Source organism: Macaca fascicularis, chromosome 10 (assembly GCF_037993035.2).
Source record: "Macaca fascicularis isolate 582-1 chromosome 10, T2T-MFA8v1.1".
Classification (NCBI taxonomy): domain Eukaryota; kingdom Metazoa; phylum Chordata; class Mammalia; order Primates; family Cercopithecidae; genus Macaca; species Macaca fascicularis.
The window spans coordinates 34,108,765-34,128,134 of NC_088384.1; the positions used below are offsets into that span (position 1 = coordinate 34,108,765).

Consider the following 19,370-nt stretch of genomic DNA (forward strand, 5'->3'; position numbering starts at 1 on the left):
AGGCTGGTTTGCGTTTGCCCAAAAGTAACAGTAAAGAGCTCTGACCACTACTGTTCACCCTAAACTTGGGGCTGCTGTGCTTGTAGGCTTTGGAAAGAATGGAGGGGTTTCCACACATTAAAAAGGAAAAGGGCACCAGGTCTGTGCTCTGTGACCCCATCACGCAATGGAATGACACACAGGTATGAAGAATGAGGCTGCTCCACATATGCTGGGACTGAGAAAGGTTTTTGTGTTTTGTTTTGTTTCTGAGACCAAGTTTCACTCTTTGTTGCCCAGGCTGGAGTGCACTCACTGCAATCCCTGCCTCCTGGGCTCAAGCGATTCTCCTGCCTCAGCCTCCTGAATAACTGGGATTACAGGTGCCCATCACCGTGCCTGATTTTTTTGTATTTTTAGTAGAGACGGGGTTTCACCATGTTGGCCATGCTGATCTTGAACTCCTGACCTCAGGTGATCCACCCACCTCGGCCTCCCAAAGTGCTGGGATTACAGGTGTGAGCCACTGCGCCCAGCCGAGAGAGTTAAAAAAAATGTGGCACAGTGTGTGTAGTGTATGTGACTACTATCATTAGTGTATGAGAAAGAAAAGCTTACTATCAGAGACTGTATCTGGAGGGATAAACAGACTGGCAGGGGTTGCCTCTGGGCACGAAACGGGAATAGACAGTGGGAGTAGAAAGAGATTTTATTAGCTGGGTGTGGCAGTGCACACCTGTAGGCCCAGCTACTCCAGAGGCTGAGGGGGAGAACTGCTCCAGCCCAGGAGTTTGGGTCCAGCCTGGGAAACATAGCAACACTGAAAAAAAAGACTTTATTTTCCATGAATACCCTTTTGTAACTTACTTTTGAATTCCGTATTTTTTAATGGTCTGTGGTCTACATACACTCATGTGCAAACACACACATGCAGAAGAACAGGGATCACCTGCATGAAGCTATGAGCTCTTTCCTCATCCCTTCTAGCCCCTTTCTAGAGGCAAAGCCTCCGCCCCCCACCCCCAAGGCACTATCTGTCCTGCTTGCACCCACCTCCACCCCAGGCTGGCCAATAGTAGCCTGTTTCCTCTCCATTCCACCCCTCTCCCAAGCCTCCCATCCAACCACAGGAGAGGATTACTGGTTCCTGCTTTCCTTAGCACCCCTAAATGTAAAGGTATCTGTTCTATGTTGCATGCTTCAGAACCCTGCAGAAACAATCAACACGTCCACTGTTAATACACAGATTACCCATCTTGGATGCATCTGCAACGAGCACTCACCAACTTCGAAGTGGCAACAAAGAAGTTCACAATTACAAGACCATGGGTTCACTATCACAGAAGGGACATGAAACAGGGCCTAGGACACGGGGGGGGCGGGGCACGGAAAGAATTCTTTGAGTAAGCCTGGAAGGTGGCGGGGCTCACCAGGCCGAGAGCAGGTGCTAGGCCTTCAGCAGGAACAGTGTGAGCCAAGGCACAGAGGCCCAAGGGGAGCGTGCTGTAGCTGTGATGGTGGGCAGCTGGAAGGCCGTGCATATAATGAACTGGGGCCCCACATCCAAGGGGAGGTGTTAGCCAAAAGCAGCACACAGAGGCCTTCAATTCCATGAAGAATTTAGATGTTACCCTGTGAGCCATGGGAAGCCACTGAAGCGGTTTATCTAGGGTAGTAAGTGGGCCCAGATTTTCATTTTAAGAAATCATTCTATAGAAGGAATCTCAAACCTCACCTGACTGCCCTTCTCCCCCCAGGGTTCTAAGCTCTACTTAAAAGCCCATATAAAAAAGCATAGATTTGCTTCCTACAGACTTGAACCATGCCCTAGGGATTTAATTCTAAGGGGCCTGTGAAGTTTACCTACTTTACCCATTTTTCTTTTTTCTTTTTTTTTTTTTTGAGACGGAGTCTCGCTGTCGCCCAGGCTGGAGTGCAGTGGCCGGATCTCAGCTCACTGCAAGCTCCGCCTCCCGGGTTCCCGCCATTCTCCTGCCTCAGCCTCCCGTGTAGCTGGGACTACAGGCGCCCGCCACCTCGCCCGGCTAATTTTTTGTATTTTTAGTAGAGACGGGGTTTCACGGTGTTAGCCAGGATGGTCTCGATCTCCTGACCTCGTGATCTGCCCGTCTCGGCCTCCCAAAGTGCTAGGATTACAGGCTTGAGCCACCGCGCCCGGCCTACTTTACCCATTTTTCTAAAGAAAAGTTGTTGACTGGCAACCCCCAAAAATGTACCAAAGCTAGCAAGCACCTTCTGTATTTTTGGCATCAGCACCAACCAACGACACGGTGCAGGGCAGCCTGCTTGGCCTCTGGGTACAGAAAGGCCAGCCCCTGCCAAAAGCCCTTCTTCACCCTGACAGCACAGCAGTACTCTATGCTTCCCTGCACAGAAACTCGTAAGATGCTTGTGGCTGGTAAGAAAACAACACCGAAACATTTCAGCTCCTCATACGCTAAGGCCTCGGTGCCACCTCCCTAAGGTTTTATTGTTCACTGCCTTCAAAACCCATGTCTCTCCTCTGCCCCGCCCCCACATCCCTTCCAGCTCACCTGATTACTCAGTTCCATTTTCAGCTCAGCAGTCTCTGAGGCTGGCCTACTTTTCAAGGCCACACGAGCAGAAAAATTTGGGCATTACACAAACAACAGAACATAACTAGGACAATGGGACACAGAAAGGGAAGAACCTGCAATGGTGTGTACCAAGGAGGCAAGGATACAAGCAGAACCTGGTGAAATAGCCAATGGACAATTTGCAGGGCGGGAGGGAGGGGCTGGCGGGGAAAGAGTGGAAAGAGGCACTGAGCGTAACACAGCAAGGCTTGGCCAGGACAACCTGGAAAATTGAGCTGAAGACCAAGAGGCACCAGGCAAGATCACTTTACCCAGCGATAAGAGCTGTAAGGCTCACTTGGTTTTCAGTAGTCAACCGAGTGGTTCTGAAAACCACGCCCCAGTCTGAACGGTAAGAAGGCTCCCAGAGCTTCAAGCGCGTGGCAAGACCATGGGAGCAGCATCTCGATACAGAATTAGATCAGCTCTGGGGAGCACAGCCCAGGCAAGAAGAGGCCCTCTCAGATCGCACTCTAGCTAATTAAGGTACTGTCCTGTGCGGCATGTTTGTTTGTTTTGAGAGAGTGCGGTAGCACAATCTCGGCTCACTGCAACCTTTGCCTCCCTGGCTCAAGTGATTCTTGTGCCTCAGCCTCCTGAGTAGCTGGGACTACAGGCATGCACCACACCTGGCTAATTTTTGTATTTTTAGTAGAGGCAGGGTTTCACCATGTTGGCCAGGCCGGTTTTGAACTCCTGGCCTCAAGTGATCCACCCGCCTCACCCTCCCAAACTGCTGGGATTACAGGCATGAGTCACCATGCCCAGCAAAGAAGTATGTTTCTCAAGAAGTGAAAGGCCGAGGGTCACTCCACCAGGCTTTTTCTGAACTTCCAGCTCCGTTAACATCCTGACCTGAAGAACCAACCCCTTGCCTTTGCTGAGAAGATGGAATGTTTCATGGACACAGTCCCTGTCCCCAAACCCCTCTTTTTCAAGGGGCACTGTTCTGGAGGTGCTGTGTCTGCTGGTCCCGCTTTGTTTCCACATCATCTACCACGACCAGCCAAACTGGGGTGCAAAGGAGAGGGCACCCAGGCAGCAAGACACAGTGCACTCTGCGAGATTAGGCTGATCCCATTTCCCCAGGGGCGCCTGTGGATGTGTCGCTCTGTTGCTCTGCTTCTGTTGCCGCAGACGTGAGGAGCAGAGAGGCTGTGGTGCACAGGGACCCTCAGTCACGGATGCGGAGCTGGTAGAGGCGAGAAGATGCAGCCTTCCGGATCCAGCGGAAGAGCTGGGCCAGCTTGTAGAGGAAGGGCAGGGAGGAAGGGGAAGCTGCAGGGCAGAGGGAAACTACTGTGAACGTCCTGCCCCTCTCACCTGTCACTCTGCCATCTCCCAGCCTGGGAGACCCCACCACCCATTACACGTAGTTGTTTTGTTTTTTTAGAGGCAGGGCCTCGCTCTGCTGCCTAGGCTGGAGTACAGTACAGTCCGTGTTCGGCTCACTGCAGTCTGAATCTCCTGGGCTCAAGTGATCCTCCCGCCTCAGCCTGCAGGTGCAGTTTCTCCTCCCCTCAGCATCATCGCTCCAATGAGTCGGGCCTGCTGCTGAGGGTCAGGGCCACTGGGCCAGGCCCTTCTGAAGCAGCCTTGGAAAGAGCAGGCTCAAATGTCCTCATGCCATCCCCACTAGGAGACCAGGGTTTACGAGACTAAAGGGCTTACAGGAACCCTAAAGAATCACAAAGAATTTCTAAATCTGTATCAGTCAGGAGGTGGCCAGGGATGAACGCTGATGATACTAAGCATTCCGAGAGCTAACTCGTGACTTCTTTGTAAAGCAAACAGAGCCATCCACGGGGGATCTCTGCTCAGCGTTCAGCAGACAGGTTAGAAAGACACCTCTGAGCTATGTGAAGGAAACCTCACTGGCTGGGCATGGTGGCTCATGCCTATAATCCCAGCACTGTGGGAGGCTGAGGTGGGAGGATCACTTAAGGCCAAAAGTTGGAGACCAGTCTGGCAAACATGGCGAAACTCCGTCTCAACTAAAAATACAAAATGTAGCCAGGCATGGCGGTATGTGCCTGTAATCTCAGCTACTTGGGAGACTGAGGCAGGAGAATCGCTTGAACCCAGGAGGTGGAGGTTGCAGTGCACCACTGCAACCTGGGCAACATTCTAGCCTGGGCAACAGAACAAGACTCTGTCTCAGAAATAAAAATAAAAAATTAGGCCGGGCGTGGTGGCTCATGCCTGCAATCCCAGCACTTTGGGAGGCTGAGGCGGGCGGATCACGAGGTCAGGAGTTTGAGACCATCCTGGCTAACACGGTGAAACCCCGTTTTACTAAAAGTACAAAAAATTAGCCGGGCATGGTGGCGGGCGCCTGTAGTCCCAGCTACTCGGGAGGCTGAGGCAGGAGAATGGCGTGAAGCCAGGAGGCAGAGCTTGCAGTGAGCCAAGATCACGCCATTGCACTCCAGCCTGGGCAACAAAGCAAGACTCTGTCTCTAAAAAAAAAAAAAACAAAAAAAATTAGCAGGGCGTGGCGGCAGGCGTGTGTAGTCCCAGTTACTTGGGAGGCAGAGGAGAGAAGATTGCTTGAGCCTAGGAAGCAGAGGTTGCAATGAGCCAAGATCACGCTGGTACACTCCAGCCTGGGCAACAGAGAAAGACCCTGTCTCAAAAAAATTAATTAATTAATTAATTAATTAAATTAAAATTAAAATTAATAAATAAATTTTTTTTTTAAAAAAGCTCACTGAATAAGAGAAAGAGAAATGGGGAAACAGGAAGAATCTAAAGACTAAGTTAATAAATGGCAGTTCTCAAAACAGACGAACCATTTGAAGGGTTTCTGATTTCCTCTTAAATTTTGAAACTTAATCATATTCTAAGCCTAAATTCATGAGAAGAGTAGATGCCGGGCTCGGTGGCTCAAGCCTGTAATCCCAGCACTTTGGGAGGCCGAGACGCGCGGATCACGAGGTCAGGAGATTGAGACCATCCTGGCTAACATGGTGAAACCCCGTCACTACTAAAAAATACATAAAACTAGCCGGGAGTGGTGGCAGGTGCCTGTAGTTCCAGCTACTTGGGAGGCTGAGGCAGGAGAATGGCGTAAACCCAGGAGGCGGAGCTTGCAGTGAGCTGAGATCCGGCCACTGCACTCCAGCCTGGGCGACAGAGCAAGACTCCGCCTCAAAAAAAAAAAGAAAAAAAAGAGAAGAGTAGAGATTAGAACATAACTCACATTGAGTAACACAAAAAAACCTAAAAGAGCGAGTGCCTAAGTTTGGCCTCATGCACCTGAGGGGTCAATCCTCAGGAAATCACCAGGGTTGTTCCCAAATATCACTTAGGGAGCTCATTCCTTCTTCACAGCCAGGCAGAAAACAGAACCACCCAAATGTTCAAAAACATGGGTTGTTAAATTACTTAGGGGCATTCCTGGGAACTGGAATATTTAGCCATTTAAGGCCATGCTTGAAAGCATATGTATGACATGTAACTGCCTACAATCTCTATATCCACAGAAACAGACTGAAAGCATAGCAGAGTAGCAGATTTCTGTGCCTTTCTTTATACTTTTCTCTATTTTCCACATTGTTTTTTCTTTTTTGAGACAGTTTCGCCCTGTCACCTAGGCTGGAGGGCAACGGCGCAATCTCAGCTCACTGCAACCTCCACCTCCCAGGTTCAAGCAATGCTCCCTGCCTCAGCCTCCCTAGTTGCTGGGATTACAGGCACACACCACCACACCCAGCTAATTTTTGTATTTTTAGTAGAGAGGGGGTTTCACCATGTTGGCCAGGCTGGTCTCAAACTCCTGACCTCAGGTGATCCACCCGCCTCGGCCTCCCAAAGTCCTGGGATTATAGGCATGAGCCACCATGTCCAGCCTATTTTCCACATTTTCTAAAAGGTATGAGTTTTTCATTTACAACTTGTTTCGAATTAACACTTCATTAGACATTAATACTTGAATTAACACTTTTGTAGACATTCTGATGAGGGGAAGTTTATTTATTTATTTTTTTTGAGACAGAGTCTTGCTCTGTCACCCAGGCTGGAGTGCAGCAGCGGAATCTTGGCTCACTGCAATCTCTGCCTCCTGGGTTCAAGCTACTCTCCTGCCTCAACCTCCCAAGTAGCTGGGACTACAGGCACGTGCCACTACGCCTGGCTAATTTTTTTTGTACCTTTAGTAGAGACGGGATTTTATAATGTTGGCCACACTGGTCTCTATCTCCTGACCTTGTGATCTGCCTGCCTCAGCCTCCCAAAGAGCTGGGATTACAGGCGTGAGCCACCGCGCCTGGCCGAGGGGAAGTTTTTTTAAATTCTGAGGTTCCGGTCAGAGGTCAGCCCTAGAAAAAGTGGAGGGCTATGACTCAGTCCATGTTCAGGAGTCAGCAGAGCCAAGTGGACTTTCTCCCGGCTGCTCTCACAGACTCCAGGACTGGCCTCTCCTTCTGGGTGGGGCTGACTCGTGCCCCAGTCTAGCAATTCCTCCTTGTGGAACAGACTAAGGGGGAAATGTCATAGGAGAGGCCCCCATTCCCAGTAGGACTCTGACAGGAGTACTGACAAACACCCACTCCCACAGGCCCAGCCCTGACAACAACCCCTTCCCAGGAAGGAGGGGGGAAGAGTCTCCACCACTTACCTGGATCAAACCTCACCACCAGGAGACAGAGGATCAAGGCAGCCAGAAGGCTCTTTTTGAAGGGCAGAGAAAAGAAGTGGCTCACCGCAGAGTCCCAAAGCTGGCGAACCAACATCGGTAGTGACAGGAACTTGTGGGAGACAGAGCCTGGCCAGGGAGACAGAGCACAGCTTCAGGGGAGTCACGGGAATCAGCTTCCCTGACCCCAACCTCTGCGCTTGCTTCTAAGAGCTGAGCAGGCTGGGCGCAGTGGCTCACGCCTGTAATCCCAGCACTCTGGGAGGCGAGACCGAGGCGGGCGGATCAGCAGAGGTCAGGAGTTCAAGACCAGCCTAGCTAACATGGTGAAACCCCGTTTCTACTAAAAATTCAAAAAATTAGCCGGGCATGGCCACGTGTGCCTGTAGTCCCAGCTACTTGGGAGGCTGAGGCACAAGAATCATTTGAACCTGGGAGGTGGAGGCTGCAGTAAGCAGTAAGATCGTGCCATTGCACTCCAACTTGGGCAACAAGAGTGAAACTTGTCTCAAAAAAAAAGGCCGGCGTGGTGGCTCACGCCAGTAATCCCAGCACTTTTGGGAAGCCAAGGCGGGTGGGTCACGAGGTCAGATCATGAGGTCAGGAGATCGAGACCATCCTGGCTAACACAGTGAAACCCAGTCTACTAAAAATACAAAAAATTAGCCAGGCGCGGTGGCAGGCACCTGTAGTCCCAGCTACTCGGGAAGCTGAGGCAGGAGAAGCACTTGAACTGGGAGGCGGAGGTTGCAGTGAGCACAGTGAGCCGAGATCGCGCTACTGCACTCCAGCCTGGGCGACAGAGCGAGACTCCGTCTCAAAAAGAAAGAGATGGTGACTTTCTGTCCATGGAAGTATTCACAGCTAGACTAGATCATTACTCAAGGAGAAGGGCAGAAAAGATTCAGGGACCAGGGAAAGGGTCTGCAAATTAGTTTCTTATATTCCTCTGGCTATCCCAGCAGATCTCAGCTGCGTCTGTATTGGGGCCAGCATTTAAAGGAGGAAGGACATCCCACCCAGACCATGGTGGAAGCAAGAGACCTTGTCAGAGGACTCCAGCGGAAAGATGACTTTCAAAAGACAAGTCAAGGTCCCAAGACCCAGCAACACCTTCCCATGTGGAGATTCTCCTTCCACTGCCAACTTCAGAGGGTCTGGGCTTCACTTTGTTAAGCAACTCAACAGGCCTCCTATTCTGTGATTCAAGAATTATTTATACAAAGAACTGCTCCTAAGCTCCCAGGAGTTTCACGATGGACCCTGAGGTACAGTGCAAGGCCACAAGTCCACTTTACAGAGGCCACAAAGGGATAATGTCCTACCTTCCTCGTTTGGCTTCTGGGCCTCCTCAGAGCCTGAGTGTTCCTGTTGCTGCTGCTGCCTCGCTGTGTGAATGGCCTGAAGTACATCCAGTCGCCGCTCCTCACCGAAAGCTGCAGAGCCCACCACTAGCTCCTCAGCCTCCGACAAGCAGCCCAGAGGCAGCAGCACCCGCTGCACGTGAAATTCTGCCAAGGCTCCATATTCTGGAAGGTCTTGGTTGGCTGGGTCTTGGAGCCAGGCACCCACCACATCCAGCACAGCTCTAGGCTCTTGCATTTTGCTGTATAAAAGAATGCTGCAGTCCCCAAAAACCCGATCCCAACAAAATTAGAGTCAGTGCTCAATGACTGGTTCATTTCTCATGACCACTATGCTTCTCCTATCCAACCCCTCCTCACTGTGCCCTCCAGCCCTTTCCGATGAAATGTGGATGCTAATGGGAATTTGCCAGGACACACCCATCACTAACAGCATACTCAATGGGAAGCGGAAAGCCTTGCCTCTAAGATCAGGAGCAAGACAAAGATGGCTACTTTGACCGTTTTTTATTCAACAGAGTACTGGAGGTCACAGCCAGAGCAATCAGGCAACAGAAAGAAATAAAAGGTATCCAAATCGGAAAGGAGGAAGTAAAATTATCCCTGTCTGCAGATAATAAGATCTTATATACGGAAAACCCTAAAGACTCCACCAAAAGAGAGAACTAATAAACGGATTCAGTAAAGTTGTGGGATACAAAAATCAATGTACAAAAAAACAGCGTTTATATACCACTGGAAAAGAGACCAAGAAAACAATTCCATTTACAATAGCTACCAAAAAAAAAATACCTAGGAATAAATTAAACCAAGGTGGTAAAAGATCTCTACACTGAAGACTATAAAACCTGATGAAAGAAGTTGAAGGGGACACAAAAAAATGGAACGATATCCCGTGTCCATTCACAAATTGGAAGAATATTATTAAAATACCCAAAGCCATCTACAGATTTAATGCAATCTCTATCAAAACACCAATGGCATTCTTCACAGAAATAGAAAAAACAATCCTGGCCAGGCGCGGTGGCTCACACCTGTAATCCCAGCACTTTGGGAGGCCGAGGCAGGCGGATCATGGGGTCAGGAGATTGAGACCATTGTGGCTAACACGGTGAAACCCCGTCTCTACTAAAAATACAAAAAAATTAGCCAGGCATGGTGACGGGCACCTGTAGTCCCAGCTACTTGGGAGGCTGAGGCAGGAGAAAGGTGTGAACCTGGGAGGCAGAGCTTGCAGTGAACTGAGATCACGCCACTGCAGTCTAGCCTGAGCGACACAGCAAGACTCTGTCTCACAAAAAAAAAAAAAAAAAAGAGAAAGAAACAAAAATCCCGAAATTCATATGGAACCACAAAAGACCCCAAATGGCTAAAGCAGTTGTGGGCAAAAAGAACAAAGCTGGAGGTATCATATTACCTGACTTCAAACTATACTACACAAAGCTATAATAGTAACCACAACAGAATGGTTCTGCTCTCATGGTATGGCATAAAAACAGACAAAATAGAACAGAACAGAGAGCCCAGAAATAAATTCATGCACCTACAGCCAACTGATTTGCAACAAAGGTGCCAAGAACACACACAGGGTAGACAGTCTCTTCAATAAATGGTGCTGGGAAAATCAGATATCCTTATGCAGGAGACCAGACCCCTACCTTTCCCCACACACAAAAATTAACTCAAAATGGATTCAAGACTGAAGTGTAAAATCCAAAACTATGAAACTGCTAGAAGAAAGCAAAGGAGAAATGCCTCACAACCCTGGGCTGAGCAAGGGTTTTTTAAAGTAAGACCTTAAAAGCACTGGTAAGAAAAGCAAAAATGGACAAATGAAATTACGTCAAACTAAAAACTTCTGCATAGCAAAGGAAGCAATTAAGAGTGAAGAAACAACCTACAGAATGGGAGAAAATATTTGCAAACTATCCATCTGACAAAGAGTTAATATCCAGAATATATCAGGAACTTAACAGCAGGAAAAAAAAAAAAAACCTGATTCAAAAGGGAAAAAGACCTCAATAGACATTTCTCATTTCTCAGAAGAAGATGTACCACGGCCAACAGGTATCTGAAAAAATGTTCAACACCACTAATCACCAGGGAAATGCCAATCAAAACCACACTGAGACACCACCTCGCTCCAGGTAGAACAGCTCTTATTAAAAAGGCAAAAGAAAATCAGTGTTGGTGAGGGTGCGGATGTGGAGAAAGGGAGCACTTACACACTGCTAATAGGACTGTAAATTGGTATAGCCATTATGGAAACCAGAATGCAGGTTCCTTTAAAAAATTCAAAATAGGAAAGACGGCACTTCCTTTTGCAAGTGGTGGCAAGTGCTGAGAGAATGCCATGAAGGCCTTGGGCACACTGCAAGAGTATCTGCCGCCTGCCCACCCCCAAATGCTGCCCTTCTACTGCCAGCAAATCTCTGCACCTAAGCAAGTTGTTGCCAAGTCCCGCTTCTGGTACTTTGTATCTCAACTAAAGAAGATCAAGTCTTGGCCGGGCGTGGTGGCTCACGCCTGTAGTCCCAGCACTTTGGGAGGCCAAGGTGGGTGGATCATGAGGTAGGGAGTTCGAGACCAGCCTGACCAACATAGTGAAACCCCGTCTCTACTAAAAATGCAAAAAATTAGCCAGGCATGGTGGCGAGCACCTGTAATCCCAGCTACTAGGGAGGCTAAGGCAGGAGAATTGCTTGAACCCAGGAGGCAGAGGTTGCAGTGAGCCGCAGCCCGGGCAACAGTGCAAGACTCCGTCTCAAAACAAAAAAAGAAGATGAAGTCTTCAGGGGCAAGTGTCTACTGGGCAGGTGTTCCAAAAATCCCCCTGCAAGTGAAGAACTTTGGCATTTGGCTACACTATGACGCTTACTGCAGCATCCACAATATGAATGCAGAATAGTGGGACCTGACCACCCAGTGCTACCAAGATGGGCACCTGGCACCATGACCAGGGCCTACACCATCCGGATCATGAAAGTGGAGGAGATTGCAGCCAGCAAGTGCCCCCAGCCGACAGTCAAGCAGTTCCACAATTCCGAGATCAAGTTCTTGCTGCCCTACCAGGTCCTGTGTCTTCAGCACAAGCCACATTCAACACCAAGAGTCCCAACACCTTCTTCTAGGTACAGGGAACTCTCACCGAGTGTCATCAAAATAAACTCAAGAATGGCCAGGTGGCCGGGCGCGGTGGCTCAAGCCTGTAATCCCAGCACTTTGGGAGGCCGAGACGGGTGGATCACGAGGTCAGGAGATCGAGACCATCCTGGTTAACACGGTGAAACCCCGTCTCTACTAAAAAATACAAAAAACTAGCCAGGCGAGGTGGCGGGTGCCTGTAGTCCCAGCTACTCGGGAGGCTGAGGCAGGAGATGGCGTGTATCCGGGAGGCGGAGCTTGCAGTGAGCTGAGATCCGGCCACTGCACTCCAGCCTGGGTGACAGAGCGAGACTCCGTCTCAATTAAAAAAAAAAAAAAAGAATGGCCAGGTGAACAAAACAAAAATAGAACTACCACATGATCTAGCAATCCATTATCTCCCATGTTTAATGCAGCACTGTTCACAATGGCCAAGATATGGAATCAGTCTAAGTGTCCAACAATAGATGAATGGATAAAGAAAGTGTGTGTGAGTGTGAGAGAGTGTGTGTGTGTGTGTGTGTGTGTGTGTGTGTGTGTGTGTAATGGAATACTATACAGCCATGAAAAAGAATGAAATCTTTTCATTCATGACAACACAGGTGGACCTGGGGGACATCGGGTTAAGTGAAATAAGCCGGGCAGAGAAAGATAAATACTACACGATTTCACTCATGTGAATCTTTAAAAAAAAAAAGTTGGTATTATAGAAGCAGAGAGTAGAACAGTGGTTACCAGAGACTGGGAAAGGAAGAAAAGGGAGACAAAGAGGTTTGTCAATGGGTTCAAAGTTACGATGGGATAGGGGGAATAAGATGTGGTGTTCTGGCCGGGCGCGGTGGCTCAAGCCTGTAATCCCAGCACTTTGGGAGGCCGAGACGGGCGGATCACGAGGTCAGAAGATCGAGACCATCCTGGCTAACACGGTGAAACCTCGTCTCTACTAAAAAAAAAATACAAAAAAAAAACTAGCCGGGCGAGGTGGCGGGCGCCTGTAGTCCCAGCTACTCGGGAGGCTGAGGCAGGAGAATGGCGTAAACCCGGGAGGCGGAGCTTGCAGTGAGCTGAGATCCGGCCACTGCACTCCAGCCTGGGCGACAGAGCGAGACTCCGTCTCAAAAAAAAAAAAAAAAAAGATGTGGTGTTCTATTGCATAGTAGGGTGGTTATAGTTAACAGTAAGGTATTGCATATTACAAAATAGCTGGAAAAGAGGCTTTTGAATGTTCTGATCACAAACAAATGATAAATGCATGAGGTGATGGATATCCCAATTACCCTGATTTGATCATTATACAACATATACACAGCATATATTGAAATGTCAAACTTACCCCAAAAATATGTACAATTACAAGTGTCAATTTTTAAAACTTTGCTTTTTTTGGCCAGGTATGGTGGCTCACACCTGTAATCCCAGCACTTTGGGAGGCCGAGGAGATCGAGAACGTCCTGGCTAACACGGTGAAACCCCATCTCTACTAAAAATACAAAAAAATTAGCCGGGCATGGTGGCAGGTACCTGTAGTCCCAGCTACTTGGGAGGCTGAGGCAGGAAAATGGCGTGAACCCAGGAAGCTGAGCTTGCAGTGAGCTGAGATCACGCCACTGCACTCCAGCTTGGGTAACACAGGGAGACTCCATCTCAAAAAAACAAAAAACAAAACAAAACAAAAAAACTTTTTTTTTTAAGAATTAGAAATTCCCAGGATGTAGCAAGCTGCTCTTTCAGCTCGGTCCACTCTGTCATCCCATGTCACTCCTATTCCCTGTCCCCTCCCTTCTTTATATCTATTCTACTCCTAAATTCCTCCTCCCTTATCCTTTATTGCTATGTATGGAACTCTAGGAAAAAAAGAAGAAGTGAAGGGAAAGAATTAGATGTGGAGGGCAATAGTAGGGAAGGGGAAAAGAGTAGGTATTAGGCCCAGATTGCGGAGAGGAGATGCAAATCCTCTTGTTTCTGAAACGATCTGATGAGTCAGCAAAGACGACTCACCACAGCTCCAGGACTTTGGGGGGTAGCTTTTCAGGGACCTGGTAATACTGAAGGACCCAGGAGAGGACTTCTTGCCACCGATCCATTTCTGCCAGGGCCTGGATCCCCACAACACACAGGGAGCACTTCACCTCCAAGGAGCTGTCAGCAGAAAAACCAATTTCAGTTAGAAGTGGTTCCCCTCCATTTCCATGCCCACCTCCACCTTGGGACTGTTCCTCTCCAGCTCCCAACTCAGCAGCCATCATCTCTCTCATCCCTGTTAGTACTTAGATGGGCTTCACAATTGGTCTCATGGGCTGCCCTTTCCCCCAGGAACTAAAAGTTCCTGTAAACCTCTTAAGAGGCAAGTCAGCTATTGCTCAACGTTCTTCTTTGTATCCAAGTGAAATCAGATTTAAATGAAGAGGAAGGGTAATCCTGAGGGGGAAATAACACGCATCACCGGTGTGTGGGACAAAAAAGAGCTGGAACTAAGTTTGCTCAGTGAACAAATGGGCTTGCAGCAAGGTTTCTGGCTGAATGGAGGTATAGCAACTCCACAGCTGGCTAAAAGGCACCACCTAGTAAGGTTCCTCCAGACACCGAGAAGCAAAGCCTTCTGCATTCACTGAAATGAGCTTCCACCCAGTACCCTAAAACACAGCCAGGGCTCTCCAGATCATCCTTCTCTGCGGTCAGCTTTCGCTATTCTACCTAACACCTCCCTGGAGTGGCCTAACCCAACTTTACAATGCAAAGAAATGACGCTCTCACCTGCCAGACAAGGCTGGTGGCACTAGAAAGAGCAATGCAAGCCCAAGGTTTTTTTCTCCGGATTCTTTTCTTTTTCTTCTTTGTGCTAGAGAAGAGGGCTCATTATGTTACCCAGGCTGGTCTCGAACTCCTGGGTTCAAGCAATCCTCCTGCCTCGGCCTCCCAAAGTGCTGGGATTACAGGCGTAAGCCCCCGCGCGCCCGGCCCTGAATTAATTATTTAATCCATTCTTCCAATTGGACCAGAACACTGCTCCTGCCATGACCCCCATTCCCCATCATCCGCAAGGTCAGGAATAAACAACCTTGGGCGGGGCGGGGCGGGGCGGGGCGGAGGTACCTGGGAGAGGACTTTTACCACCTGCTTACTGACAGAACTTAGCACTTAATACACATTCAGCCTTCGCATCATGCCATTCTACCCTGGAACAAGGAGCAAATAATTGGCCGTGGGTTCGCCACTAAGCTCTTGTTATACGACTTCCCTCCTCTGTAGAATTGGCACACGATGAGCAACCACCCTGTCGGAGACAAACCACTGATGAAAGCGAGGTGTAAAGCTCCTTGTGGGCAATCTGGGAATGACAGAACTCCTGAGACCTTGGGCCCCACCATAAGAGCACCCGGAAATCGGTTCATTTCCGAGCCCAGCACGTACGTGCCCGCGGGTTCCTCTGGCAGGGCGTGGTTGGCCAGACTCTGCCAGGCCCGCTCGCAGGTCTCCAGCGCCGCCCGGAAGTCCAGGTGCACCACCAGGAGGTCGGCCGCCTCCTCCAGAAGGTCCACGGCCGGCGACCGGGCCGGGGCCGCGCGCACCGGCTCGCTGCTGCGCAGAGGTCCCCCAAGCCCCCTGAAGGGGGCTGCAGAGGTCGAGCAGTCGCTCTTCATAACGAGTCCGGGCCCAAGGCCCAGGTCCTCAGACGTCGGAGTGACCGCCTCCCCAGAGGCTCCGGGATATCCCGAGTTGGCCTGGGCGAAAAGGGAGAGTCCTCATCTCTTTGCCCACACCCCTTCCCGAGGTCGATTCCCCGAGAAGGAAAAGGAAGGGGCCTGAGGCAAAGGCAGGGCTCGCCTGGAGGCTGAGGAAGCAGTTTACATGTCGAATTTGCAGGATTCTTGCATCCTTGGAATACCTGGCCCTAGCGTCTCCGGCCCCGCGACACGTGCAGGAACTGCCTCAGCTCCGGGCGCCTGGTTACGGTCAAACACTCTCACCTCGCCTCCCAGCAGCGGGCGCGGACATCTTTGCGCTCGCCCCGCCCCGCAGCCGCACGGCGTCCCAGCGGCGCGGGGACGGCGTCCCAGCGGCGCGGGGTACTCTAGGAGTTGTAGTTCCGCAGCTCCCGGCCCATCGGCTTCTATAACGGAAACAGGCGGGAGATTGTGGACTACAACCCCCAGCACGCCGCGCCCCGGAAGCCGCCCCTGTTCCGTGAGAAAACAAAGTGCGCTACAGCTTCGGAGTGGGGAAGTCAAAACGAAACAAAACTGAAGCTGTCTTGTGAAATGGAGGGATCTTCACTAACCAGTTCCAGCGGAGGCTAACGGAAGAAATGCCAGCAATGGATTTGCAAATACATGCACGCTTCCAATTCAGAGCTTCTGCGACGGCGGCGATCAGGGAATCTGTAATGTAATGTCAAGGCTGAGGCAGAGCTGATCACACATTTTGGCAACCTTAGTCTTGAATTAATTCACACTTTCTCCGCGTTGCCTCCATAGTTTGCTTTGGGAGAATAAATATTGCCTGGTGAGGATGAGGGACTTAGGGTGTAAACCTTCACAAGGATCACTGAGAATATGTTGGTCCCAAGGGCAGTGTTCCAAAGTGAATAGTGACCCCACCGACGCAGGGTTGGGGGCACTGAGCATAAGGGCCTCATTTTCTCACTGCTTTGTACCCCACCCTGGATTTGTTGTTAGAAAACGTTAAATGCAGATACCAATTCTACCTCCCCACTGTTGTCACTTCCAATCTGTCCTTATTTTATATTTCTCGTTATCGTTTATCACCATCTACATACCAGTGTCTATATTTTACTTACTTTTTTTGTCTGTTTCCTTCCACTATGATACAAACTCACAAAGGCAGACGTTTTTGTCTCTTTTGTCACTGTGGGAACCTCAGCGCCTTGAACAGTGCGTGCCATCTATAGGTAGTCAAAAAGTATTTGTGGAATAAGTGAAGTTGTGGCTTCACTTTTATCTGGTTACAGAGTCCATACTTATCTTTCCTCGGAATCTGGTGGACTTGGTTCTGCCTCAGCTTCCCCTGCAGACTTTTCCGCAAGAGAACAGAAAGCCCAGAAGATGGATGTGTGTATGTCTGGTGACAAGGGTAGGGGATGTATGATGTGAGCAGGTGCCTGTCTAATTTCTAGGACAGCAAAAATTCTAGGGAAGCTTTGGAGAGAGTTCAAAGGGTAGAGAACTGGGGAGAAACTAAAGCCAAGAGGACCTAGTACAAAAGTGGGAAGCAAGGCAAAGCCCGAGTGAAACAGAATATAATAATGTGTGATTAGTGGATCTGTTTAAAATTATTATTATAGTTACAATTTACCACATACTCTGTTCCCAGTACTTTATTATAAAGTGCATTATGTATGGTATAGTTTTGTTTTTCACAATGTCCTTATCTTACATTGTGTAACTCACTCATGGAATGACTGTGCATGCCCTGAATAGAAAACATACTTAGTTCTGTCCCTGCAGAGCAGAGTAGGGCTCAATACACGCCTTTGAGCCAAAAGAGCCTAGGTTTGACTGAGATTTTGTCACTTACTAGTTGTGTGACCTCGGCAATTTATTTAAATGAGCTCCGATTTCCTCACCTGTACAATTGGGATAACAGTTTGTCCTTAGCTCCCGATGGCTGAGGGAAGAATTAAGTGAAATTGCGCACAAAGCGCCATGCGCGTTAAGCACTGAAAACTGTGAGCCAGGCCTGGGAAGACGGAATATGCTCAGAATTGGCCAGCCCTAAGTGGCTGCTGCCTGGGAAAGTCCCTTTCCTTAATTCCTAACAAATTTCTTGCTATTCCAAATTTGTCCAGGAGATGGACACACAGTCTTAAAAGAAGCAGCCTTGCTAAAAGTAAATTTGCCTATTTAGTAGTGAGACAGCCAGAATGAGGTCAAGATATTTAAGGCAGGAGAGAGGAGAGCTAGAAACCATGTAAAAATATGATTGTATTCCACTTCTGATTCACCCAATTTTCAACTATTCCCGGGCTTCGTATCTGTCCGTATGTAACCACTGTTTAGCACTATTATGCCCACAAATGGATTCCTCAACACACATCCATTGGGATACATCATCTCCTCTGTGTCTACAAGTACCTAGAATTTCTCAAGCAAAGACACAGAAATGCTAAACAGAAGCGAATTCATTCCCCCTGGGGGAACGTGAATGGGTATTGTCTTTACTTAGCCAACCTTCTCTCTCTAAGTTGGGGCTCATGGGACAGCCTTTGAAATCACCTCTTCTTCTCTCATTTCCTCATCCTTGAGATAAAAAACAGTGGAACTAAGGACAGCCCTTTCAGATGTTTAAGGCCAGGCCCATATTAATATTTGTATTGTTGCTCACGCCTGTAATCCCAGCACTTTGGGAGGCCAAGGCGGGCGGATCACGAGGTCAGGAGATCGAGACCATATTGGCTAACATGGTGAAACCCCATCTCTACTAAAAATACAAAAAAATTAGCCGGGCGTGGTGGCGGGCGCCTGTAGTCCCAGCTACTCAGGAAGCTGAAGCAGGAGAATGGCATGAACTCAGGAGGCGGAGCTTGCAGTGAGTGGAGATCCGGCCACTGCGCTCCAGCCTGGGCGACAGAGCAAGACTCCGTCTCAAAAAAAAAAAAAAAAAAAAAAAATGTCTTGTTTGAATTGCTTCGTTTTGGGAAAACTAGCAGAGCACCTGAGATGCCGGTATCCTCGTTGCGACCCCTTCCCTAGCCCTCCCTAGGCTCTGGAATTTGGGGTTGTTCCTTCCATTCGGCAGAGGGCTCAGTGTGGCTCCTTCATCTGAGGAGGCAGATTTGTTCAGCCTGCTGCCGCAGGGGATGAATTGTTGTTCTTGTAACAGAAAGCACACTGGACTGGAGATGACAGGCACAGTTAGAATCCTGGTTCCTTCAGGTGGGGCACAGTGGTTCATGCCTGTAATCCCAGCACTTTGGGAGGCCGAGGTGGGAGGATTGCTTGAGCTCAGGAGTTCAAGACCAGCCTGGGCAACATGGTGAAACCCTGTCTCTACAAAAATTACAAAAATTAGCCAGGCGTGGTGGCGCATGCCTATAGTCTCAACTGCGCAGAAGGCTGAGGTGAGAGGATGACTTGAGCCCAGGAGGTTGAGGCTGCAGTGAGCTGAGATCACACCACTGCACTCCAGCCTGGGAGACAGAGTGAGACCTTGCCTCAAAGAAAATAAATAAAAATTTTTAAAGAATAAAAATCCTGGTTCCTTCAGTGACAAAGCCAGGTGACCTCTAGAAAGTCACCAGATTTCTTTGTGCCTCAGTCGTCTCATCTGAGGACACTAATACTAACACCTGCTGCATAGGGTGGCTGTGAAGAGCAGAAGAAACCATGTGACAGTCCACTGAACACTTGTTAATCACGTACTTGTTCAGGCTGATGTAAGGCAAGAAAGAAGAAAGAATTTCGGCCGGGCACGGTGGCTCATGCCTGTTATCCCAGCACTTTGGGAGGCTGAGGCGGGCAGATCACTTGAGGCCAGGAGTTCAAGACCAGCCTGGCCAACATGGTGAAAAACCATCTATACTAAAAATACAAAAGGGCCGGGCGTGGTGGCTCAAGCCTGTAATCCCAGCACTTTGGGAGGCTGAGACAGGAGGATCACTTGAGCCCAGGA

At 49.2% G+C, this 19,370-nt stretch overlaps 1 protein-coding gene across 3 annotated transcripts; it reads right to left on the minus strand.

The window, feature by feature from the left end:
* Positions 1–846: 846 nt before the first annotated feature.
* PEX26 (peroxisomal biogenesis factor 26) lies at positions 847–15,767 on the minus strand. 3 transcript variants are annotated; one of them, XM_074004489.1, is made up of 7 exons: positions 15,628–15,767; positions 15,153–15,463; positions 14,496–14,580; positions 13,740–13,880; positions 8,559–8,854; positions 7,216–7,362; positions 847–3,875 (listed from the first exon to the last, which is right to left on the minus strand). In XM_074004489.1, the coding sequence occupies exons 4-7, from the start codon at positions 13,823–13,825 to the stop codon at positions 3,772–3,774; spliced, it is 633 nt and encodes a 210-aa protein (XP_073860590.1). In that variant the 5' UTR covers positions 13,826–13,880; positions 14,496–14,580; positions 15,153–15,463; positions 15,628–15,767; the 3' UTR covers positions 847–3,771. The 3 variants fall into 3 exon arrangements, with proteins under 3 accessions (XP_073860590.1, XP_073860589.1, XP_065378590.1); XM_074004488.1 differs by lacking the exon at positions 14,496–14,580; XM_065522518.2 differs by lacking the exon at positions 14,496–14,580 and having other exon boundaries at positions 15,153–15,767.
* Between the last annotated feature and the right edge of the window lie 3,603 nt (positions 15,768–19,370).